Genomic DNA, 26,652 nt, shown 5'->3' on the forward strand with positions numbered 1-26,652 from the left:
AGAAGCTCAAGCCAGGCCCACTGTTACTCTCTTCCTGCTGCCTGCCATTCTAGATGTAGACCTCTCAGCTACCTCCCCAGCACCATGTCTGCCTACATGCCACCGTGCTTCCTGCCATCACAATAATGAATGAAACCTCTGAACTGTAAGCCAGCCCCAATTAAATGTTTCCACTTATAAGAGTTGCTGTGATCATGGTGTCTCTTCATGGAGATAAAACCCTAATTAAGACAATGGTGAAAGAGAACAGAATTAGGAAGTCTCCATGTAGTCACTCCACAATCTTTCTGACTCAGACAGTAATCAGCACTGTATGCTAAAACTGCGTATTTTATTACTTTAAATGTTACTAATTAATTATGAAGGAAGAAAAGCAGTAACTTTATAAAGGAAAACTGACAGAAACACCTTACCAAGCAATCAAGTTAATAACAAGTAACAGCAGGTGCCTCCAGATACTTTACAATGAAAAGGGCACATTTTTTTTTTCGATTTCTCTCTCAAAAATACATAACCTGAAACTAACATTAAGTGAAAAATTAGAAAGGCCCAAATTGAGGAGAATTCTTTTTTTTTTTTGTTTTGTTTCGTTTTTTTTGTTTTTGTTTTTCGAGACAGAGTTTCTCTGTAGCTTTGGAGCCTGGCCTGGACTAGCTCTGTAGACCAGGCTGGCCTTGAACTCACAGAGATCCGCCTGCCTCTGCCTCCCGAGTGCTGGGATTAAAGGCGTGCACTACCACCGCCCGGCGAGGAGAATTCTTTAAAACCGACCAGATAGTCCACAATCTTCCAAAGTGTCAGGGTCGGGAAAGACAAAAAAGGAGGGAGCCAGACACAGCAGTGGTATTCGCTTGAGTCCAGCACTCAGGAAGCAGAGGCCGGAGTTATGATGCCAGCAAGACTGTACCAAAACCCTCAAAATAGAAGAAAAGGAACAAATAAAAAGTGGAAGTGAGGGAGGAAGGAAGGGGAGAGCAAGAGGAAGGGAAGAGAGGAAGGGGCGTGGAAAAAGGAAGAGGCTTTAGTTGTCATTCAAGGAGACTAAGGGGATTATCACAGCTAAATGTTCCATTGGCCATAAAAAGGGGCCAACGTGATGACAGATGAAAAGGTCTCAATTAGAAAACAATATACTCTATCAGCACTGAGATGTTAAATTTGGTAACCACTCTGCTTATATCTAAGAACATCTGTTCTTACATAAAAATACACTGAAATATTTAACTGGAAAAGAGTATTCTGCCTACAACCATATCCCAAATATTTGAGACAAAATAGCCTTAGCTATACACACACATAGAAAGCAAACAAGGAAGTCAGGTGCAATGGCGCACACCTGCGGTCCCAGGGGCAGAGGACCACTGTCAGTTCAATGTCGCTGGAAACTTTTGCTTAAATTAATTTTAAATACAACAGCATATGGACCCCCCTCCACACACACAATAAATAAGTAAATGTAATTTCTTTTCATTACGAAAGGATTTGGAAGAAAAAAAAAACACTCCCGCCACAGCACACCACCGCAATTCTCACCAGGCCACTGAGCAGGAGCTGAGTTTGGCGTAGCATGCTCTTCGATGCTCTCTGTCCTGAGTCGCCGTCGATCACTTAAGAGAAGCCCTTGATAAGCCATTCCTGTGAGCTGATTTCCTTCTGCCTGACTGCTGGAACAAACAGGCACAGTCACTGCACTGGGAGAGGCAGTGAACACTGCACTGTACATAAATCTATTTCAGATGATTGTAAATAAGTCAAAAGGTTTTAACACCAAATTCACTTTTGCAATGAGAACTCATTTTAGAATGTTCTTGAAATTAGTTACAAATGTTTACTGATAGTCTTTTAAAACAGAACATCTGTTCCTACTACCCTGGGCAGGTGATTTTGGTGCTTTTCAGGGGCTTCTTACTATTTTAAGACACTTCCTACCTGCGCTCATTTTTTAAAGCTGGAGGTAACTGTAAGCCAAGGGCACAGCAGACAAAACCGTTCAGGGTCTGAGTTTATTGTATTGTTTAGCTCTGCAAAACTGCTTAATCTCAGCTATATATTCAGAAGGTGAGCTACAAACCAGGGAACTGTATCTGAGGAGTATCTAAGTCTAGGACCAATGCCCCTCAAAAATGATTCCCCTCTCTAAAGAGCTGTGTGGAAATGGGAGGATAGAAGAGCAAAAGGCAGAGCTGGCAGCAAAGGATGAGTCACAGCTGAGCCTAAAAACCTACATTTGAAGCAAGTCTCTGCAACCTCATTCGGTGCCATCCAGACAGTAATTTATCTGTGGTCATTTGATGACCGTGTCAACTAAATCAAAATTTTCTTCCTTACTTATAATTCCAAACCTTTGGAGTCATTTAAGTGTGGGCTAATTAGGATAAAAACAGAGTGTGGGCCATTTTTGAGAGAGTAACTCCTTATTTTAAAATCAGATATTCCCATAAAGGGTAGCTACCTTTGTAAGAAAAGAGTCTAGGCATATATTCATGCAGCTATATTTCTATTAAATTTTTTTCAGTTATTAATATGTTTCATTTCAATCTAGGTCATCCTTCCAAGTGATTCCATTTCTCACAACTTATGCTAGTCTAGTCATTAAAATACAAAGTATAAACAGAAAAAGGCAATTTGATATTTAGAAAAACTCAAATCATTTTAATTGATATCAATTGGCTAGCATAGTAGTGCAGACCTGTAATCCCAGCTACTCAGGAAGATGAGACAGGAGGACCACAAGTCCAAGGCCTGTCTGAGCTACGGAGTGAGCTCCAGCTTGGGAAACTTGCTGCGGCCTCGTCTCTAAAAGCAGAGGTCTGGAGAAGTATAGGTCAGGGGTAGAACATGTCTGCACATCTGTACAACAGCCTAGAGTTGATCCCCAGTACTGCCTAAACAAACCAACCGACACCATCAACTTCTACATCATAAATAAAAGTATAAGTTAAATTAATACATTTTAAGCATGTGTCTTTTTTTCAAGAAATAGCTGTTTTTCAAGTTTTTTTTTCAACTGAAAATCAGTTAACCACGTAAAAGCTGACCCAGTTTCAGAAACTGATCTCTGAGGGGAACAGGGATCTCTAGTATGAAACATTGTGTACAATTAAAAAAGACAGTAATTAGGATCACTCACATTACTGCTTGTCATAATCTATATTTCTCTTCTGTCACTAGGTGACATCTAAACTAACCAACTAATTATTATTTTCTTTCTAGGTCTATTTTATCCATTAAAGTGCACATGTCATTTATACCAGGGAATTATTCTCAGCCCTAAGAAAGAGAATCCTACGGAAGTCTGGAGTAGTTGAATGTGGTGCTGTATTAAAACTACTTTGGGTGGTTTATTTATTTTTATTATTTTTACCTGTAGCTATGACTGTCACATAATGCTTGGTAAATTGATGCAGAAAGTGATGCTGCTAGTGAATGAAGTGTGTGCACCTAAAACCAAAACAGCCACAATTACAATCGGTACTGACATTTCCATACACAGCAATATCTTCAAAGTTAGAAACACCGAGGAAACGACAATATCATACATAAAACGGATCCCAAAGAAGAGAACCCTACTTTTAAACCAAAACGTCATTGATCTTTATAGGCATGCCCAGTAACAAAGCTGACTCATTGGGACTATCTTTATCAAATACATACTTGCTGTGAGCCTGACATTTACCAGACCTGAGCAGACTAGTGCTGATGAGACCAGGTCTTGTCCTAAGCTACAACATCAACGTACACAGTGACATCAAAAGGAAAACTGAAGCCAATTCTGAACACAACTTTCAGAGCTTCTGTTTAAGCTTCGCCTTAGGAAATGACACAAGATTCCATCTTATCAGTAACACTGGCTGTTCAGGAAGTAAACCACACACTGTGTGTGATGCTTATTTTCCAGAAAGCAAAGAACTTAGTTAGCATTCATAGGAAAGAGAAAGTCATAAAAATTTGTTTTTAGAAAGTTTAAAAATTCTACATATAATATTTAAACACACAGTTTAAACTCCACTTGAATCAATAATTTCAGACTCATAAATTTATTAAAATTCAAAGGGACTTCAGAAGTAGTTCTATATCTTTAAAAGCTTTATCCAAGCCAGGCAGTGGTGGCAATCCCAACACTTGGCAGAGAAACCTTATCTTGGAAAAAAAAAAAAAAAAAAAACACAGAAAGGGTGGGGGGGGGGTCTTGTCCAAATTCTAAGGAAGGGAGCATTTTCCAACTTGCTTTTATCTTTTTTATTCCTTAGTCTAACAAATAATTTAAGAATACCGATAGGGGTTGCTTCATGCTATAGATTTGAAATCTCTAATAAGTTGATATGATTAGGCAATCTGGATCCCTCAGAAGAGTCTCTCAACAGAGATCAAACATGCCAGTCAAAAGAGGGGTACGGATAAGAACTTAGGAAGCAACTGGGCACGAAGTGTCGGGCCTAGAATTAGAGCCTCGTGTACACAGCTGGGCAGTAGAGGCAGCTCCCACGGCCGCCAAGCTCTGGGGACGGATTGGACTCATTAGTTAAGCACTCAGAGCAGGGTAGAGGGTTAATCTACGGCAGTAACTCTGTTCTGATGGCCTCTAACCTACTGCACAGCTTCCAATCAACACAACCATCAGTGAACAAGATTTTCTCAGGAGCCATTTCATTCAAGGAGTTTTCTCAGGTACCTATCCCTCAACTTACATTTTCACATTTTCTTGACATAGGAACAAAGTTATTAATATTTCTAGATTAGTAGTTCATTTGACAGAAGAGAAAACCTAAATGATTAAGTAGCAAGAATATTGTCTAGAAAATGAGTTTTATTACAAAAAGTATTTACCTGTTCTAACGGAAGACTATATAGCCTTGCTAGAATTAAGAATGTTACTTTTAAGCTGGGTGTGATGGTGCACACCTTTAATCCCAGCACTTGGGAAGCAGAGGCAGGTGGATCTCTGTGAGTTCGAGGCCAGCCTGGTCTACAGAGTGAGTTCTGGGACAGTCAGGGCAACACAGTGAGACGCCGTCTCAAAAAAAAAAAAAAAAAAAAAAAAAGGAGAAAAAGAATGCATCCTTCTAAATTGCACTCACTGCAGTCTTGAACTCATTGGAAGTGAAAGGCAGCACATAGAAACATTTCAACTCCCTGCCCTCAAACTGGAGCACATACAAGACATTTACTTTCCCAGTGTGTACAACAAATGGTCACGAGGTTCACATTACCTTCCCGTCCTCGACATTGGGATGTGGTGGTGTCTTCATCTGCACAATAGTGTACAGTATGTCATGGATGTGGTTATTTAAGTACAGCACGGGGTTCGCGATGACCGTCTTTGTCGACGCAATGCTCGCTGAAAGCAGAGGCAAGGTGGTCGGCAGCGGCAGCGGGGACTGGAGCTGCTTTACTGTCGTTTCCTGGAGGTGACAATAAATTGATTTGTTTTTTCAAAATGTGAAAATGAAGGTTACCTGAAAAAATGCAGGTGGTAAGCACTTGACTAAAGCAGTATGTTCCTGGATGTTCAAGCACTTACCCAGCGCCTGTCTGTCCCAGAAGATACGGAGACAGCAGCCATACGCTTAAGTTTTTTACAGTATACTTCTGTGCTGGTCAGTTTTGTCTACTTGACACACACTATAGTTAGCTGGGTGTGGGAACCCACAGAGATTTCCTAGTGAGATCTGAGCTTGCTTTACCAGCAGGGCTGCATAAGACAATGACTGGACTAGGTGTCTGGAAGGGTCTACACTTGGTTGTATCTAGCAAGGGGGAGGTCTTTTGTCTCACCCCTTGGCATTGTTATAAAAAGCCCTTTTGAATAAAGTTCTGGGCTGTTGGGTTTTGACCCAGGCCCTCCCAAGGCAATCCTATGTTTCTGTCTTTCCTCTGGTCATCTAGGTATCTCTATCTAAATATTTCTCACTTCTCTCTCCTCAAGAGTACCCTGGGGAAAAAGTGGTAATGGGAACCTCAAGGAATCATCTCCATCACAATGGCCTGTGGGCAAGTCTGTGGGGCATTTTCTTGGTTACTGACTGGCGTGGAAGGTCCTAGCTCACAATGAGCAGTGCCACCCCTGGGCAGGTGGTCCTAGGTAGTATAAGAAAGTAGGCTGAGCAAACCATGAAGAGCAAACCAGAAAGCAGCACTCCTCCATGGTTTCCACTTCAGTCCCCGCTTGAGTTCCTGCCCTGGCTTCTCTTGATAATGAACTAAAACCTGTACAACCAAATAAACCCTGTCCTCCCCAAGTTGGTTTGATCAGTATTTATGCCAGCAACAGAGAAGTAAATTAGACCAACTTCTAGTTACTGAAGGCTTCACCTAAGAAAAGCTACACTGGACACAAACATGTGCCTTCTAGGACGACAGGAGCTGAACACCCAAGTTCACAGCTTTAACTGGAGAGCTGCTGAGATCACAACAAGGGATGTCATACCTGCTGCGACTCTTGCAGCAAAAACTTGAGTTCCATTCTCACTGAGGCCAGACCGCCACCCTGGGCCCCATGAAGGCTACAGTAACTGAGAAACACTCTTAGGAGGTCCTGGTTTTTCTGCAGCCACAGCTTCCGTCTCTCCGCATGCTCCCGTTTGGCCTGCAGTCTTCGCCTGTCTATCTGGTGGCGCTCATAGGAACCAATGTCTGGCTTGTCCACCATGGCTTCCTGGTCCAGAAGCTCACTCTCCACTTTCGAGTATGTTTTGCTGGAATACTCTTTAATAACTGACTCATGATTGCATATCTCATGCAAGGCAGCAATTTCCTTTTCAAGCCAATTGTAGAGCTGAAATCTGAGCTTTCCTCCATCTACTTCATAACCTGTAGCCAAAGTTCTTAATTCAGTCATAAGGATCTTCAAACAAGCTCGGAACTTCAGTTGTTCAGCAATCACATCAACCTCAGTATCCCCTCCAGCACAAACTTCTTCCTGCGGGGTCAGTGCTGCCTTGTGGTCCTGCCCGTCCCTCTTGGCATCTGTGCTCTTCATCACTAAGCCGCCCGTGTCGTCCTCTTCTAAGGCACTGTCATGGTCTTCACCCCAGTCGAGCTTCAGAGGCTCCTCCTCGACTGTGACGATTGGCTGGCTCCAGTCAAACTGGGAGGAAGTCACTGCTGAACAGGCAGCGCCGGAACGGCCATTAACGTCACTCGGTGCTTCGGATTCTGATGGCCCATTCTCCATCCTCTCAGAAAGCAAGTCAAGCTCATCTTTTTTTGCAGTTAAGGAAGATATTTTAGTTACCTTAGGAATTTTAGAAAGTACTTCAAGGGCTAAAACAGGGCATCCAACTTTAAAATGAGCATTAGCTGTGGTAAAAAATAATTTTCTTTCTATGAGGTTAATTTTATCGGCAATGTTTTTCTCAGTTTTGAGACCTAAAGTTGCCAAAGTTCCTTCAGGGGAAGCAAGATTTCTTCGAATAAGTAAAGGATGTGTTCGAAGGTAGTTGTAAAAACTGAATACCACGGGGTTACAAGATTTGATGATAACTGCAGAAAATAAACAGATAAAAATCACAAATTGCTGTGTTAATTTGAATATCTATTGAAAAATAATAAATTAAGGGTGATTAACATTATTATAAATAAATATTAACCCAGCATTCATTCATGCCATCATTAAATCTACGTAATTGAAACAAATGCTAGACTGACATCCAAAGCACATGATGTCAAAGAAGGTGCAAGAGGTGCACACAGTAACTCTGACCTAAGAAAGTGAAATGCAAGTGAAATGCCAACAACTGATTTCCGCTAAAAAAAAGAGGAATGGGGAAAGCAGCCTGAGTTCTCGGAAAATACCTTGTAAAGTACACACACACACACACACACACACACACACACACACACACACACACACAAATACAATAGAAAAAACAAAGAAATGAAATGAATCTCAAGTTGGAAGCATAGACACATAGAGATAAATTACAAAGTGACTTTCAAATAAGGATTTGGCTGTACATCTTTAGTAAGCTATACCCTAACAATAATAATATGAAAAGGTTTAGGTTTTCTCAGTCACCATTCTGTTGTGGAACATATATTTGTATTATGAAAATATTCCATGCATATAGAATAGCAAATAGCTATGCTAATATAATGAAAATCCAAGCCTTTCACTGTAATACACACGTATGAAACCTAAGAGGAACTTCACTTATACATGAATTAGAAGGAAAATATGATCCCTTGCAGTCTTAGGGAAGAAAGAAGTCCTACATGCATTCATTCCAATGGCCTAGAGCAATGAGGACTAGACTGCAGCCCCTAACACTATCCCCACTCACTGAAGCAGAATTCTTTGGAAGAATGATCATTTGGAGGTCTGAGCCAGAAAATACACAAGATGAGCCTGAATCGTTTTGCCATATCAGAAAGCAAGGAAATTATCCAAAAATAATACCAAAAGAAGTCAAAATCTTGTCAAGATCTCCAATGATTAAAGATGGGACAATCTGAGCATCCATAAAAACAAACTGTTAGTGACTAAACACAAACATTAAAAACTTGGGAGTTTCAAGTAAAAGAAAATAAAAAGACTAATTGGTCACCTTTGTATAATGCTAAAGAGTGGGGAGATGGGGAGACGTGAGAAACCCTGGAAGCTCGCAGGCCAGCTAGGGTGCTCTTCCAGGGGACCCAGGTTCAATTCCCAACATCCACATGGCAGTCCACAACTGTCTGCAATTCCAGTTCCAGAGGATTCAACTCCTTCTTCTCACATCTTAGGATACCAGTCAAGCATATGATGCACATATAGACATGCAGGCAAAAAAAAAGGAAAAGAAAAAGAAAAAAAACCACCACTGTCCTCTCCTCCCTGTCCACTTCTTTGAAAAAAAATCTTGAAACTTTAAGGCGATTTTTTAAAAAAGATTTAATATGAAATAACAGCAAAAAAAAAAAAAAAAACAACTGTGAGAACTAAAATATGTGTAATCAGCTTAGTACTACTCAAATTATGGTGAAATGCAGACTTATTACAAATATGAAGTTACAATTTTTCATCGTGTGGCTCCTCAAATCCGGGGCTTGGTAGTGGACATCTGCAAGCCCAACATCAGAAGGCTATGGGAGGAGGGCTGTAAATGCAAGGATAGCCTGGGCCACACAGTGAGTTCCAGGCTACCCTAAAATACAAGGTTATGAGGTAACAAAACCACACCTCCACAAAAAAAAAGATGTTCAGGAAAAAAGAAAAATAAATATGGTAATCATCTTTTCAAATATAGGGAAATAATATTCTACTGAGAATTTCACACATGCATACAATGTATTTTGACCATATTCACTTCCCACTCCAGCCCACTCTCTATTCTCTCCTAACTGCATGTCCTCTTTTTATTTTTCTTAAACAACCCACAGAGTCTAATCTGTGCTGCCCAAGTACATATGGGCATGGGACTATCCCCTGAGCACAGCTGGCCTGCCAGGGGTCACACCCTCAAAGAAAAAGAACTCTCCTTCCCCTAGAAGCCATTAATTTTCAAAAGATCTTCAGCTAGGGACGGAGTGAATGAGCCTCTCCCCTCTAAAATTTGTCTGACTCTTTAAAAGATACTGGGAAACCCACAAAATCTACCTTGTTGCTCATCATCTTCCTTTGGCGTCTGTTCCAGTAATGTATCCAAGGCTCGGGTGTAATCTTTCATTACCCAATAGGCAAGACTACGCAGAAAAGGGTCAGCATGCAGTCTCTTGCAATTGAATCCTGAGCCATCCTTTTGACAACCCAAAATTTTCTGATTCAAGATGGATATATAAGTGGATGAAGTCTCAAATTCAGATTCAAATAAACGGGCAATAACCATGGCTAGCTGAATATCTTCCATTTTTTCAAGACACACCTGAAATTTAAATATTAAGAAACATTTCTCTTAGTGACAACTTATCTAGACATACATTATCCCACTGGTCCCCTGAAAATTGTCTATTTGTTTCCATGGTATGGAGGGGCCCTAAGGCTGAGACTATGAGATAGAGCTAGATGGCTGCTGGGTAGAAGAGTCTCAAAGCAGGCAGACGGGTGAGCAGTCACAACCCAGGCACCTCCAGACTAGAATGATGGTGCAGAAGATGAGCACAAGACAAAGTGTGTCAGTGTGATCTCAGTCTTAGGTCAACTGAAAAAGCATTCATTGTCAAATCAAACACTACTTAAAATGTTTTGATATATACCTCAGTTCCTCTTAATTTCCAAACATATTTTTACATAAATGTGTACTGTTTTAGAAGAACCTTCTGTTTACTAAGGAAAAACTGATCCTTGTCCTATTACAGACCTGAGCCAACAGTAACAGCATCGTCAGCATCTCTTCTCTGAGTATCTTCTAAGCTAACCTTGTCATTTCAGAATTATAGGCATTTACAACTATGAAAATGTTACAAATATGCTGAAGTATAAAAATGCTTTTTAAAATTTGTAATAGATTCACTTTGTTAGAAGTTTTCTATTTCTTCTATCATGTTTTTGGGGATTTTTTTAAATTGTTGCTGTTTTAAAATTTTATTATTTTTAAAAGTTGTAAATTAAAAGAAAAAAAATCATGTAACAAAATTAACCGGACTCAAGGACTATATAACCTCTATATTATATTACATGTAACATGTAATTAATATAATACAATATATAATATAATATAGAGAGAATATATTATAGGATAATATATATAATATAATTAATATAATATAATATATCATATATTTGGTTTTTTTAGAGACAGGGTCTCTCCATAGCCCAGGATGGCTTGAAATTTGCATTGATCTTCCTACCTCTGCTCCCAAATACTAGGATTATTTTCAGCTCTGTTTTTACTTCTGTATGAGTCTAGGTAATTCATAAAGTTAATAACTAACCTAAAAGGAAGAGTCATCAGGAAGCAGAAATATTGAAAAATTTAAAATCACCTGCCAGGATTATGTAACAAAAGATGCAATGTTTCACCTCCTCACATGCACTGACAATACTTCAGGCAAGTACAATGCAGAATAGCACAAACTGCAACGTTAGTCCCAAGTACTTAAATACCAGCTTTTTTGCACAAGATAAGGAGGTCATATCCGATGCACATATTTAAATGGCTCAGAATCACAAGATGGATGGTAAAAAGACATTCACAAACTACTCTTGACCTTTTCTGTAAGTTTTACATTTTATCTTAATATGTAACATGCCACACCTGAAGCTATAATTCCCCTTACACTGTCTGACTTTGGCAAGCTCTGTAGCTCTTACAAATGTCTAACAAAAACTACAACCTGCTCTAAGGCCTCACTGCATGATTGCTAACTCGTTTATTCATACCTCTATGGCATCTTTCAATGAACCAGCCAACAAGAAAAAGGCAGCTGATTGTTCAAAGCGCTGTTTTCCAAGTAAAGAAAATGCATTTTTCAAAGCAGCTTTCCGCCACCTATCTTCATTAAAGTTGTGGCTGAAAAATGTTGTCATTTTTTCATCATGTTGTGACCTGGGAATGAGAACACAAACACTAGTGACTATATCACACTTAAAATATTTTAATTATTTATAAATTGTATGAAGACAGAGAAAAGAAAAAAAAATTCTAACATTCAACTTAAAGAAGACCAGCAGAGGGGCTACAAAGGAAGCTCGGTGTCAAGAGCACTGGCTGCTCTTGCAGAGGACCCAGGTTTGGTTCCTAGCACCCAGGTGGTGGCTCACAACTGTAATCAGTAACTCTAATTTCAGGGGATGCAATGTCCTCATTGATCTCAGCAGCCACGGCACGTACACAGTACACATACACACATGTAGGCAATACAGGCAGGCAAAACACCCATATACATGATATAAAATAAAGAAATCTTAAAAGACCATCCAGTTACAGATGTTGCTTATTAGCATTTCTTCTAATAAGGAATGCTGATGTACCCTGTGTACTCACACAAGAAGCAAAACTAAATAAGGAAAGCTGATATGCCTCATGTACTCACACAGGAAGCAAGACTATCTTTTATTTTCCAATGTGCTTTTATCAACATTTTTATAAGATCCTATCTTTTAACTGGGCAGTGGTGGTGCACGCCTTTACTCCCAGCACTTGGGAGGCAGAGGCAGGTGGATCTACAAAATGAGTTCCAGGACAGCAAAGGCTACACAGAGAAACTCTGTCCTGAAAACAAAACAAAACAATCTCATCTTTTAAACTAAAATAAAAGATATTTTGCTCATTAGCTATAAATAAAAGAACCAAGACATAAAGAAGTCAGCTGACTTGGCAGAGCTCCTGCAGTGAATTCTTTTCAAAAGCATTAGAGTTCAGATCCCAAACACAATCTCCTTCCATGAACTCATAGGAAGTGCTGAGGCACATTACCTGAACAGACCCCACACTACTGCTTTCTTCTTCATTGACAGGTAGAATAAAGCAGCATCTAAGGCATCATTGTTCCTTTGAAAAGAAGCTTTGGCAACCTAAGAGTAAGGAAGGTAACATGTAACTACTTGACAAAAAGAACTACAATTAATCAATCCAACAATTCATGCTTCACTGTTACCTCCTTAGCTCACAAACTAAGGAAATGAGAGTATGTGCACCCAGGAGCTTATGATGGCACCCTCCTAGAGCAAAGCATTTGTATGCCAGTAATCCTAATAAAAACAGCACAGCCGCTAGTATTTATTCAGTGTTTACCATATGCCTGGCACCAGGCTGAGCATCTTTCACTAATCTTAATGAATACTACTCACTGTGAAGTCCTACTAGGGTAGGAGGTAACTGAGCAAAGAGCTTGTAAGTAAACTGCCTAAATTCACACACTAAGGTGAGGAAAGGAAAACCTACATAGCAATAAACTAATGTAAATACAGTAACAACAACAGAAAATACAATAGATGTGATCATCTTTTGGAAATTCAACACATTACATTTCTTAATGTGCAGCTCTATGGTTAAAAGAGCATGTTTCAAGACTGACAATCTGAGTTTGACTGTTGTTGTTTGGGGGTTCTACTCTGTATTCCAGGATAGCCTTGAACTCACTATGTAGCCCAGGATGGCCTCAAATTAGGGCAACCCTCCTGCCTTAGCCTCCTGAGTGTTAGCATTATAAGCATTCACCTCTATGCCTAGCTTATGTTTTTTGTAATAGGACCTTACCAGGAAGTCAAAACTAGCCTGGATGCTCTGTAACTTGAGCTGCCTTCCAACTCCTGACCCTGCCCTGAACTTCGAAAGTACTGGGGTTGCAGGAGCATGCCCTGGAGTTTTTTTTTTGTTTTCAAATAAGATACACGTCAAACAGTAATGTCTAAAAAAGCCTTCTGTTCCATTAGCTGGACATATAGTGGCTGGTGCACGCCTTTAATCCCAGCACTCAGGAGGCGGAGGCAGGCAGATCTTTGAGTTCAAAGTCAGATTGGTCTATATAGTGAGTTTCAGAACAGCCAGAGATACAAACATAGTAGGACCCTGTCTCAAAACAAACAAATACTACACATAGCAAAAAAATGTACAGCATTCTCCGTAGAATTTTATAAAGGTCAGGTTTGAAACTCCACGTGCACATGTGCACCCACACACATACACATGCAAACACACATAATAAATAAACGTATATTTTTTAAATTGTTCTAAAAAATATCTCAAAAGGTAAAAACTAGTTCTCTAGGTTTTCTGGAAGTTTAAAAACAGAATTGATGTTTGTTAGTAGAAGCAGGAAGACACACTGAGCTATATAACATATTCTCTCTCTCTCTCCATGGGGGTGGAGAAGCAGTAAAGAGGGAATAGAAATGTTTAAGTGTTTTGAAGGGGGAAAAAAAAACAGGGACAGGGGCTTTAATTGGGGAAGAAGATAAATATGGAAGAGAGAAGAGGGTAAAGTAGCATGTGCATGTTGTATGTGTGTGCATGTGCATGTTGTGTGTGTGTGTGTGTGTGTGTGTGTGTGTGTGACAACAATTAAAAAAATAGGGACCATGGATTTAAGAGTGAAGGGGGAGGAGAAAGATGGGGAAATGATATAGTCTTTGAAAATCCAATGAAGGAAAGTTACCTTTTCAATGCATCTTCGAAGTGTGTTAACATTTCTCACCCACCAGCCTATTCCCATGGCTCTTAATTCAGACCACTGAGGGTCCCCTCTTTGAATTGCTGGAATCATATTGATCAGTTCTTCCTCTGCTTCAGAATGAAAAGCCCAGGCAAAATGGCAGGTAGACACACCTAAATTGGAAACATGAAACAATAACATTATGAACTATATCTATAACAACAAAACAATATTTTGCTTAGTTATATATTTCTTGGTTCTAAAAAGCATTTTCAAGCAGAAAAGCAGAATAAAAGAACTCTGCCATCATTCAGGACTTTATACTATAAGCTTCTGAATTCTAGATCAGTGACAGGACACATTATATCCAAATCTCTAACTTTTATTCCACATAAAATTCCATTTTTAATATAAAAATAAAGATATTAGGAGATGATATGGCATAATATCAAGTGCATATAATCCCAGTACTCAGGAGGTGGAGGCAGGAAAATCAGAAGTTCAAGGTCATCTTCAGTTTGAGCCCATCCTTGGTTACATGAGAACTTGAAACAAAAGATTAACACTGAAACTGAATCAATGAAAAATAAAGATATTTGAGTACCAAGCTACTCACATGTACACATACCAAACTTACAAAGAGAAAACATTAGTCTGTGGTGGTGGCGCACGCCTTTAATCCCAGCACTCGGGAGGCAGAGGCATGTGGATCTCTGCGAGTTCGAGGCCAGCCTGGGCTACCAAGTGAGTCCCAGGAAAGGCGCAAAGCTACACAGAGAAACCCTGTCTGGAAAAAAAAAAAAAACCAAAACCAGAAAAATCTAAATGCCTTGAAAATAAGGGTTGAACAGATGAAGCATATTTTCAAGGCATGGCAGAATCCAGGTTCTGGCCAAGCATGATTGCATGCCTGTAACCCCAGCGCTTAGGAGGTGGAACAAGAACTGTCACAAACTCTAGGTCCACGTGAGCATGGTATGGAGCAAGACTCTGCCTCCAAAACAAAAAAATAAAAATAAAAATAAAGCTTGTGCAGCTAGAGCAATAGATCATCAGCTAAGAACACTAGCTGCTCTTGTAAGTGTGCACAGACAGGCAGGTAGGCAAAACACTCACACACAAAATAAAATTTAAATAAAGACACTCAAAATTAAACATAAATATAAAGCAGCTCTAGTTTTCAAAGACTATTTTAGAAAGTAAAGGAGTAAGGACAACAGTCCAGCAAGCCTGGGATTCTAACAACCACATCCAAAAGGAATACTGTCTAAAAGAAATACTGTCTAAAGAAATGCGACCTGACCGGGAGGTAGTGGCACATGCCTTTAATCCCAGCACTGGGGAGGCAGAGGCAGGCGGATCTCTTTGAAGACAGCCTGGGTTACAGCGTGAGTTCCAGGAAAGGCACAAAACTATACAGAGAAACCCTGTCTTGAAAAACCAAAAAAAGAGAGAGAGAGAGAGAGAGAGAGAGAGAGAGAGAGAGAGAGAGAGAGAGAGACAGAGATAGAGAGATCCAGACTGGGAGTCTAAATGTTTAGGGAAGTCACTCTAAAATTCTAGTTTCTATTAGTGATAAAGTGAGAGAATGATACACATCTGTCTCAAACCAGGGGTGTGGCAATATGTTGGACCTAAGCAAAAGTACTGGGTCATTATGAGAACTCTTCCTGAAACATTAACTTTCCTTGATAGCTACAAAGAATATATGACTAAATAAAAAATTAATAAAGTGTGGCCTTGTGGGGACATGCCTTTTAACCTCATCACCTGGAAGACCAAGCAGGAGGATCACCAAGAGCTCAAGGCCAGCCTGTGCCACACAGAGATCCTATGAAAAGGAAGGAAGGTTGGAGGGGAGGGGGGAGGAGGTAGAGACATAACAACACAAAGATTAAAATGATTTTTAAAGAGAAGGCATCAGACAAACTCAGAGCTATCCCATAGAGACACTGAGTTATTGCCTACATCTCCTACTACAACTTTAGCACTGCTGTATGAACAAAGATCACAGAGCCGGGCAGAGCTGAAGGGCACACACAGGAAATGGTTAGTAGGTACAATGCGACATGAAGAGCTCAGGCTACCTATACATGATCCACCTGCTGCTTAGACACAAACACAACCACGCCCACCACTACAGCATTAAATCAAAGTGGGGCAAGATTCAAACAGGAAGTAGAATACCTTGGTGAAGGAGCTGGACTCGGTATAAGGGAGGCAGTGACGTTAACAGGCATGTGTGCAAGCGCATTGCTAACAAGTATCTCAAGCCACACTCATCTAAGGTATCTCTTCCTGTAATTTTAAAGAGAAAATACATTAAGAAGGGATTCAACAGGATTGAACAGCCACAAACAGATTCAAATGGTATGAACTGATCATTAAACTTTGTAATAATCAGCACAAAATATATACTTTTAATGTCCTCCTTTGTAAACAATTTCGTGTCTTTACAAAATATGTATCTTTATAAAACATGAATATTAGCTGGGCGTTGGTGGCGCACGCCTTTAATCCCAGCACTCGGGAGGCAGAGGCAGGCGGATCTCTGTGAGTTCAAGGCCAGCCTGGTCTCCAAAGTGAGTTCCAGGAAAGGCGCAAAGCAACACAGAGAAACCTTGTCTTGAAAAAACCAAAATAAATAAATAAATAAATAAATAAATAAATAAATAAATAAATAAATAAATAAATAAATAAAACATGAATATTAAAACTCTTAAGTGAAAAATGATTTGGAAAAATAAAGTTACCTATTAGTATAAATAACTATATTACCTATACTTACTCATAATAAATGAAACATTGGAATCCAGTGAAATGTGTATTAACTAAGTAAGTATGATGTATTGAATGAGAATGGCCTCCAAAGACTTACGTATTTGAATGCTTGGTCCCGGTTGGTGAAACCATTTGGGAAGGACTAGGGGTCTGTCCCTATTGGAGGTGTGTCACTGGGGGAAGGTTCTAAGGCTCTCTTTCTCTGCTTGTGGATCAGATGTCAAGTCTCAGCTACTGCTCAGTGCCATGCCTTCCTGCTTGTCTCTCTGCCACGGGCTCACTCTCCAGAACTGGAAGCCCCAAAGAACTTTTCCTTCTATAAGCTGCCTTGGTCATGGTGTCTCTTCACAGCAATACAACAGTCACCAAGACAGCAAGTAAGTAAGTTCGTAACTCTAGGCAGACTTTTTTGGATGAACTGAGATTTTGACAGAAATTGTATAGCTAAAGTGAAATCTATGTTACAATAATTAAAAAACTTAACAAAACTAAAACACTATCAAAGATTTGAAATTTTATTCTCTGGGCTAGTGTTGGGCTAAAAAGAGCAACTTGAATCTTTACCTTGATGCCACAAATTTACTTACACAATTTGATACTACTTAGTAAAACCTTGACAAAGACATGAGAGCATGGTGAGTTAATGAATCTTAATTGCAATGCAAAAGCAAATGCGTTTGTGCATGTATGTCTGTGTTTGTGTGTCTGTATGAGTATGTGCACGTAAGTGAAAATGCACAAGGGGGACTGAGGAGTCAGATTACTCTAGAACCGGATCAGACAGTTCTAAGCTGTTCAGTATGGGTGTTGGGAATCAAACTGGGTTTTCTGCAAGAGCGGTAAGCACTCTTAATGGCTGTGCCATCTCTCCATCCCCAACCCTACTTTCTTATTTCCTCAGAGTAAAACAGCAAACAATATTAACCATGCAAGGTTCACGGCTGTTCTGAGGATGGTTTTGCCCTTAATGTTCCTGAAGAGGACCTGGGTTCAGTTTCTAGAACACACCATCAACTGTAACTCCAGTTTCAGGGGATGTGACACAGGCACTAGGCATGCATACAGGGCACATACATACATGTAAGAAAAACATTCATCAAATAAATCTTTTTCAAAAATTATCTATGTCCTCAAATGGAAAAATAAGCAAGTTGATCCATGAGGTCCCTATAAGCTTCATAATACAAAAAAACAAAAACAAAAAAGGGTCATTTCTATCACTCAAAGAAAACAAAACCATTAGGAATCAATCTTTTTAAAATACCAAGACCAATGTGTTTGAGTGTTAAGTACTCAGTGAGAATGCAGACATCACAAATCCATGTCACACATGCAAATGACAGCCTGCCTCAACTGTCTTTTCTTTTACAATCAAGTATACTTTATAGTAATTATCCATAGGCCTTTTTTCCCTACAAGACTTGAAAGAAGAAAACAATTCAACAGATTAGTCATTTACTAACAGTAAATTTAACATTTATGGTGAGACTATTTACCTGAGTACTTATCCCTGTTCTCATCAAGCTCAGTACTGGTGGTTGCCACAGTATCGGCCAATGCTACAAGGAACATCTGCTCCAAGCGGGTAAGGCCTGGTAGACTTGAGTGCATTAGATGACTTGAAAGTACTCTAGCATGTTCCTGGCCAAAATAAGCTGGTCCATACTGTGACAGGTTTATGACTTTTGATTTGTTCTCTCTTTTTTCTGGCTCTAAATCGATGTCATCTGTTGTTATCTCCTGGACCTGGAACAGCTCTGAGTACTGATCCTCTGGTTGGCTTTCAATGTGGACCTCATAGCTCTGTGGCTTTTTTGTACTTTCTTCCGAAATTCTGTAGGATGCGTCCTGATCTGCAGCCAGCAATGCATGCAGTGGTAGCGGAGGAATCGAATCTATCTCAGTATAATCTCGAGTGCCATCCTTTCCGATGGTAACTGTATCCTTTGCTGTACTGCCACTCACACTAATGGTCCGAGACAGATGCCTCTTAGTTCCTTCTCCAGCATCAGGATCCCTAACTATTGCAACTTCACCAGCAATACACTTTACTAAATGGGAGAGAATGGCTTTAGCTCTTCTGACTTTCCCTAAGTCCATCAATTCTAACAGCTGAGTTGGATGATACTGTGGGAGAGTCGGGGAGAGTGCATGTGCAGCCTCAAACAAGCCACCATCTTGAACTACAGTTGGTGAACAAAAAACATCATCAGTGATAGCTGCTCCTTCAACAATACTTTTTCTTGCCAACATAGCGGATTTAAAGGCAGAATAATCTTGTACTGCTGTCTCTTCAACAGGACTGTCAGCTTCAATGTCTCCAAATTTGACAGAATGCTTCCATTGTGCATATACATGCATTTCACAATCCATTCCCACCACCAATATTCCATCTCTTACCCAAGAGAGAGAAACAGGGAGTGAAGGTGTGCCATCCACAGAGGATACCAAGTCTATAGATCTGAGAAGAACCCATCTTGACCTAACTCCTTGTTTGATACTACCACCTAGTGGTAAAGTAATGACAGCTACTCCATCCTTACTGGTAGTCTGGTCAGTAACAATTCCTGAAAGTCTTCCATACATGAAGATATTAGCACCAACCCCCACTGTGAGAATGTGAGAACCATCTTCTTTTGACACCCAGTCCAAATGGACTAAATGCTTGATATTTGGAATAAGGTATCTATCCTTACTTAAAAAGGCATCTGATTTGCTATACACAAACAGATTACTGTCAACACTGACCCTTGAATCAAGTACACTCCCAACCTTAACCAAATCATCAAGATGGATCGTCTGTTCTAAAACCCATTCTGACCCTCCTGTAGACTCGCATTCAAATATACAGACATGCATAGAAAACTCTTTAGAAATAAAACCATTGTGGTGGACAGGCTGCTTGTAAGCCACTGCCAGACGGCCTGTGTATGAGCAGCTAACAGCAACAGGTCTTCCCACAATGCTCACAGTACTGCTATTATCTCCTCCTTCGTCATTCATCAAGGGCCATCTCCTCCAGTGATAGGTTTCCTTCTCATCACGTGTACTGCCCAGGAAGTTAGTTTCCAGACAACACTTCCAGAAGCGTACTTTATTGTCCGAACAAGTTGTAACCACTAAGTATGGTGCAAGGCACACTGGATAAATTGAAGAGGAACTCAGATGACCTTTATAAAAAGGAAAGAAAAACAGTCATAATCAGAGAACCACAAAACATGAGATCAATAGATCTCATCTCTTTACTCAGTTTAATTCACCCTCTGATAAGGTTGAACCATAAACCCTCATATGTCATTCTTTTCTATAGTCACTAACACCTATTTATTTCCCATCTATTTCCAACTATAATATAATGACTAAGATTTGGGATCTTAAGACCCAGATTCAAGTTCCAATCCACCAATACCTTTGGAAGAATGGGAAAACCATTTAAACACTTAAGTCTGTTCCATCTAAATAACAAGAAGAGTTATTATTTGACTTGGGATGTTACTGTATATGAAACATCTAAAATTTCATAAAGCCTCTGTAAATTTATTTGTGAGCTTCAGTAAACAAATGAGTATATCCTGAACTTTCCAAATCTCTTTAAATATTTACTAGTTATGTGTATGTGTATATGTCCAAGTTTGTATATATGCACGTGAGTGCAGATAACCTAGGAGGTCAGAAAACAATGACAGATCCCCAAGAGCTATAGTTACAAGAGGTTACAAGCTGCCTGATATGGTACTTCACCATAGTTTTCTAGAAGATCAGCAAGTGTTCTTAACCACCTAGCCATCTAACTAACCCCAAAATATTTCAAAAGATTTAAAAAAAAAACTTCTGTATTTAAGGAATAGACCTGTAATCCAAGTCTTAATAAGGCAGAGGCAGAAGGATTACAAGTTTAAGACTTTCTTACATAAATGAGTTTCAGACCAGTTCTGGCTACAAAGACTCTGTCAAAAACCAACCAAAAACAAAAGAAAAGCAAAAAAGATTTGTCTAGATCTGCATCAAACACAAAAAAGTCCATAATAAAATTTTTCTCAAGGTAATCTTTCAACTGTGAATGCAGATATGTCTTAGGGATGGGTAAGAACACCCCATACTTAGTATCATCCAACCAGAAATCACAATGAACCACCATTTTGGTTTTTCAATATCATTATTCTAGGAATTCTCCAATTAGAACTTCACGTCAAGTCATTTCAAATGCAGCCTCCAGTTCAATCCTTCAAATTACCTCATCTACCTTACTAAAGTCAGTATACAGGCCAGTCACATTCATCTCTGAAAATAAGATAGATGTAAACAAATAGATAGACAGATAGACAGACCGACAGACCAACTAATAATAGATACGTAGGTAGATGATATATCTCTAATTTAAAAGAATTATTTGCAGTGTGTGAGTGCAGATGCACATGTGTCATGGTGTACACGTGGAGGCCCCTGCCACTTTCTAGGAGCCAGGAGCACACTCAGGGCACTAAGCAGAGAATGCCTCTACCAGCAGAGCCACTTCAATGTCCCTGAATACATATTTTAGCGTGAGGTATCTTGTCTACACTTTGGAGCACTATGATGGCAAAACTTCAGAGAAAAAATACATTCGTATGTGAATGGCTGAAGCTCGTTTTGTTGGTGTATTCACTAGATGGCTCAGTAGGTAAAGGTGCTTGCCCCAAGTCTGATGGCTCCAGTGTGATCTCTGACCCTATCGGAACTGACTCCCGCACAGTATGCTCTGACCTCCACATGTACTATGTTGTGGCATCCCACCCCTAAAATAAATTTACAAATGTACAGACTTCACTTTGTGCTAACCGTGTTTTACCTTTATTATGTATGTGTGAACAAGGTTTGATAGATACTTTTGAAGAAAAAGGTATTCCCAACACCCAGGAGGCTAAGACAGGAAGAGGCCACAAGTTCAAGGCCAGCATGAGCTACATAATGAGAAAAAACAAAGGAAAGGGGGGAAATGCAGCTTCTTAGAAGTATTTCTACTTCTTAGGAGGTAATTTTCAGACTCCTTGTCACCTTGAGAAAATATACATTTAAACTGTTTGGTTCCTTCTCACCATGACCCACTCCTCCACATAGACATGGTCAGGAAAGAGCCAGAAAATTGAATTTATCATTAAAAATTATTATTAACAAAAACATGCAATGTCACTGTAGCACACACATTAGAAGACAGCACTCTGAGCTACCACTGCCCAGTCCCAAGAATACTACCTGCTGAAGGTGTTGCTCTTATCACTTCGACGGCTTTCGGCAGATCCAGAGGCTGACTGTATACCAATCTGGAACTCAGAATGAGTTTACTAGCAGTCTGAAGATTGGCAATTGACGAAGAGTGTGGCATGGAGCTCACAGCAGGGGAGGTTTCTGGAGAAGAGTCCACCTTCTTCTGTCCAGGCACTGAGAGCAGGCTGTCAGAGGAGATCCCTTCTGCAGCTTTGGCTATGCAAAAACATTTGAGATGCATTATCACCACCACACACGAGAGAGGATATTTTCATATCATCTAAGAAATGCAGCTTCTTGGAAGTACTTCCACCTCTTAGGAGACAATTTTCAGTCTCCTTATGGGTTACCTTGAGAAAATATATTCTTAAACTATTTGGTTCTTTCTCACCATGTCTAACTCCTTCATATGGACATGTCAGGGGGGAACCACAACATATGAGCTCTAAAACCCTAAGTTACATAGTACAGTATTCCTAAGCCTTAAATCCACTAAGGCCCAAGGAAGGCACTAACACACAAACTCTCATGTCTAACCCCAGAGACACTGATTATATCAACTTGGGACAGATCTCAGTAATCTGTACTTTTAATAAGCAACCCAGTGGGATAGTGAGATTGTTTAGTAGGTAAAGGCACTTATTTCATGTTTATAAAACTGGTTAGTAATGTAATTATCAGAAATAATACTTTGACAATGAAATAACAAATGTCTGAGATGATAGGCCAGTTACACTGAATCAAAGATTACACACAGCATCGGATATTGAAATGTCACACTGTAATCCACAAAATAGCTATCATATGTAAATTAAAGACAAAAATATGTAAAATATCATATTATCCAGAACAGTAGAGTCAACATGATATGGCTGTTCATGCAATTCTTTACTTAACAATTATTTCTCAGAAAGCAAAGTTTAAAAACAAAAAACAAAAAACAAAACTCCCAATATAGACTACAGAGTGGGCTCATGGCTAGCCTCGGCTATATAATGAGATTGTGCCTCAAAACCAAAGAAACAAAAAGAAAACTGGCCTGTGAATATAGCTCACTGATAACGTCCTTGCCTAGCTAAAAGACATTGAGTGCCAAATGTAGCACTAGACGCCCCCCACAAAAAAATTCATTATTTTGCTTCATAATTAATCTAAGTATGTTTAGTAAAGCATGTGTGGAATAATTTATCATCCAAACTACTGTTTTTCTCAATGCTAACTTCAGGTAGGTGTTCAATTGTTTTTGCCCAACAGCAACTATTTCCCATAATGCTCAGCTGCTGCACAGCATTCAGAGAGCAGTGAGAGTCTACAAAAATGGACCTCAATGATCCTACCAGCGGAGCTCACTTCAAGACCTGGCATCCACAAACAGGCAGCAAGCACTCAATAAATGCTAACTAAAAATAGCTCAGTCAACCTTTTTTTTTTTTGGTTTTTCGAGACAGGGTTTCTCTGTGTAGCTTTGCGCCTTTCCTGGAACTCACTTGGTAGCCCAGGCTGGCCTCGAACTCACAGAGATCCGCCTGGCTCTGCCTCCCGAGTGCTGGGATTAAAGGCGTGCGCCACCACCGCCTGGCAACTTTTTTTTTTTTTTTTTTTTATTTCCAGTGCATCTAATGTGCCCACAAACTGGCTTATTTGTAGGGTTAGTCAGTCAGTTTCAGAAGCTCAGCATGGTTTACAATTCTTCCAAACCTAACACTCAGGAGACTAAGGATCTTGGGCTGGGCTTTATAACAGCCTGGGCTATATCATAAGACCCCCCATATCAAAATAGTAAAATAAAAATAATTAAATAAAAAAAAGCTTGGCAGAGATTTCTACTCTCATTCATCAGTTCAATTTATAGTTCACTGCTTCATTTTAAAGAATCAACCGATCTAAAGTATTTACTATAAAATGTCTTTATTTTACATCATCTCTGTATAACATAATTACTTACCTAAACATGCTTGTACAGATTTAAGATGAAGGTGCCACATATGGAGAATAGAGTTATTATTGCTGTCCTTCTCAATGACTACTAAAAAGAATTTTTCTGAAAACGGTGGTGGGCGATATCCTATTGTTCAAAGGGGAAAAGAATAATTAATGTTTTTTCTGTAGGATTGTAAAAACATTTTTAAAGATTAAAAAAAGTACCTCTTAGCCGGGCGGTGGTGGCGCACGCCTTTAATCCCAGCACTCGGGAGGCAGAGCCAGGTGGATCTCTGTGAGTTCGAGGCCAGCCTGGGCTACCAAGTGAGTCCCAGGAAAGGCGCAAAGCTACACAGAGAAACCCTGTCTCGAAAAAAACAAAAAAAAAAACAAAAAAAAAAAGTACCTCTTGATATGCACAGAAGTTGGAAAGAAAGCAAAATGTGATTACTTGAATATGATTTGTCCTTTCTAAAACTCTTGTTGACTTAATTCCCACTGTACTAAGGTATTAAGAAGGCAGAAACACTATCTGAATGTAGTATTTAGAGGTGGGGTCTTTAGCAGGCGGGAGGATTAGATAAGGACATCAGGGTGGAGCCACAGTGGTTGCGTACTGTGGCTTTCTAAGAGGGGGAGAGACGAGGTTTGCTCCCTGTCTCTCCCTATGTGACATTCTGAGCTGCCCCTAGGACTCTGCTATCATCAGATACAGTCTTTCTACCTCAGAACAAAAATCACAGCTAAAATTTCTCTTCTTTATCACTTACATTGTCTATGGTTCTGGGCTATTACAGAAAATAGACTCATACAGGAAAAATTCATTTTAAGGATGATTTTTAATATAATTTTTATGTCAAAAGCTACAGAGCTCTCAAAACTAACTGCCTCTGTCAAATGTCCACAGAGGTCAGTAAGATGTCTCAACGGGTAAAGGAGCTTGTCACATAAGCCTGGCTTCCCGAGTTCAATTCCCAGGAGCCATGAAAAGGTGGCAGGAGAGATCTGACTCCACAAAGCTATACTCTTTCGCATGTATACCTACAAACTCACATCATGCTCTCACAGATACACAATAATAAGTAAAATTTAAATTTACTAAACATAAAGGCCAACCCAAAAAGAATCCAAAGATGGGCCATCAGTCAGGCACTGAAAATTTAATGTGAAGGTCAGTGAGATGGATGGGGTATAGGAGCTTCCTGCCAAGCCTGAAGAGTTTAATCATCAGAACCCAGGTGGTCCTCTGACCTCCACATGCACACCATGACACACAGGCCCATGCTCACACATACACACAATAAATAATAAATAAATAAAAGAAAGAAACATTTTATCCTGTTATACTGCTTTTCTTACATGAAATAACATTTTAAAAAATTAGTAAGTAATTGAGAGGGAGGTAGTGGTAAAGGCAGAGAGAAACGTGGAGGAATTTCATGTGTGGGTACATTTTTCCCGTTAACAGCTGTATTCTTTCTACGTGAAAATGAGATCTACATTGAACAATACAAACTTTCTTTTAAAATGAAAACTTTCAGGCAGGGGGAGGTGGCTTAGTTGGTAAGTGCTTGTCGTCTAAGTATGAGTACCTGAATTTGGTTCCCATCGCGCATGTTCACACAAATATGTGAATCTACTTTGTATATGGATTCAAACAAATTAAAACACAAACAAAAATACCAGTATTTTAGGAAATAATACATAAATTACCTTAGTATGATTCTGAGAATTTTTATTTCTCTAGCTTGAGAATGTAAGCAAAAATATCACCTTTAGAAATGCAAGTAGGGGGCTGAAGAGATGGCTCAGTGGTTATGAGCTCTGGCTGCTGTGCTGGATAGTTTTATGTCAACTTGACATAAGCTGGAGTCATCAGAGAGGAGGGAGGCTCAATTGAAATAATGTCTCCATAAGATCCAGCTGTTGGAGCTGGGTGGTGGTGGCACACGCCTTTAATCCCAGCACTCAGGAGGCAGAGGCAGGTGAATCTCTGAGTTCAAGGCAGCCTGGTCTACAAAGCAAGTTCCAGGATAGCTAGGGCTGTTACGAGAAACTCCGTCTCAAAAAAGAAAAACAAACAAACAAAAAGATCCAGCTGTTGGATATTTTCTTTTTTTTTTTTTTTTTTGGTTTTTCGAGACAGAAACGGTTTCTCTGTGTAGCTTTGCGCCTTTCCTGGAACTCGCTTTGGAGACCAGGCTGGCCTCGAACTCACAGAGATCCGCCTGCCTCTGCCTCCCGAGTGCTGGGATTAAAGGGGTGCGCCACCACCGCCCGGCCTTTTTTTTTTTTTAATTTTTTTAAATTCCTTTATTTATTTAATATGTATATAGTGTCCTATCTGCATATTTGCCTGCACACCAGAAGAGGGCACCAGATCTCATTACAGATGGTTGTGAGCCACTATGTGGTTACTGGGAATTGAACTCAGGACCTCTGGAAGAACAGTCAATGCTCTTTTACCTCTAAGCCATCTCTCCAGCCCGGGTATTTTCTTAATCAGTGATTGATGGGAGAGGGCCCAGCCCAGGGTGCCTGCTTCCATCCCTGGGTTGGTGGTCCTGGGTCCTATAAGAAAGCAGGCTAAGCAAGCTATGAGGGGCAAGCCAATAAGCAGCACCCCTCTGTGGCCTTTGCATCAGGTCTTGCCTCCAGGTTCCTGCTGTGCTAGAGTTCCTGTCCTGACTTCCT

The 26,652-nt window shown here is 39.9% G+C and overlaps 1 protein-coding gene across 2 annotated transcripts in view; it reads right to left on the minus strand.

Moving 5' to 3' along the window:
- Dmxl2 (Dmx like 2) overlaps positions 1–26,652 on the minus strand; it is a 129,787-nt gene that overhangs the window by 29,148 nt on the left and 73,987 nt on the right. The window contains exons 16-27 of one of the 2 annotated variants that reach the window (XM_059267903.1): positions 23,984–24,103; positions 22,027–22,254; positions 18,291–19,964; positions 16,201–16,311; positions 14,017–14,186; positions 12,336–12,433; positions 11,300–11,465; positions 9,578–9,842; positions 6,428–7,482; positions 5,211–5,402; positions 3,365–3,441; positions 1,534–1,661 (exon numbers count right to left, since the gene is read on the minus strand). In XM_059267903.1, the coding sequence (XP_059123886.1) occupies positions 1,534–1,661; positions 3,365–3,441; positions 5,211–5,402; positions 6,428–7,482; positions 9,578–9,842; positions 11,300–11,465; positions 12,336–12,433; positions 14,017–14,186; positions 16,201–16,311; positions 18,291–19,964; positions 22,027–22,254; positions 23,984–24,103 (4,284 nt within the window). Of the gene's footprint in view, positions 1–1,533; positions 1,665–3,364; positions 3,442–5,210; positions 5,403–6,427; positions 7,483–9,577; positions 9,843–11,299; positions 11,466–12,335; positions 12,434–14,016; positions 14,187–16,200; positions 16,312–18,290; positions 19,965–22,026; positions 22,255–23,983; positions 24,104–26,652 lie in introns of both variants that reach the window. The other variant, XM_059267902.1, reaches the window with a different exon arrangement.

Source organism: Peromyscus eremicus, chromosome 7 (genome assembly GCF_949786415.1).
Source record: "Peromyscus eremicus chromosome 7, PerEre_H2_v1, whole genome shotgun sequence".
NCBI classification, from domain to species: Eukaryota; Metazoa; Chordata; class Mammalia; order Rodentia; family Cricetidae; genus Peromyscus; species Peromyscus eremicus.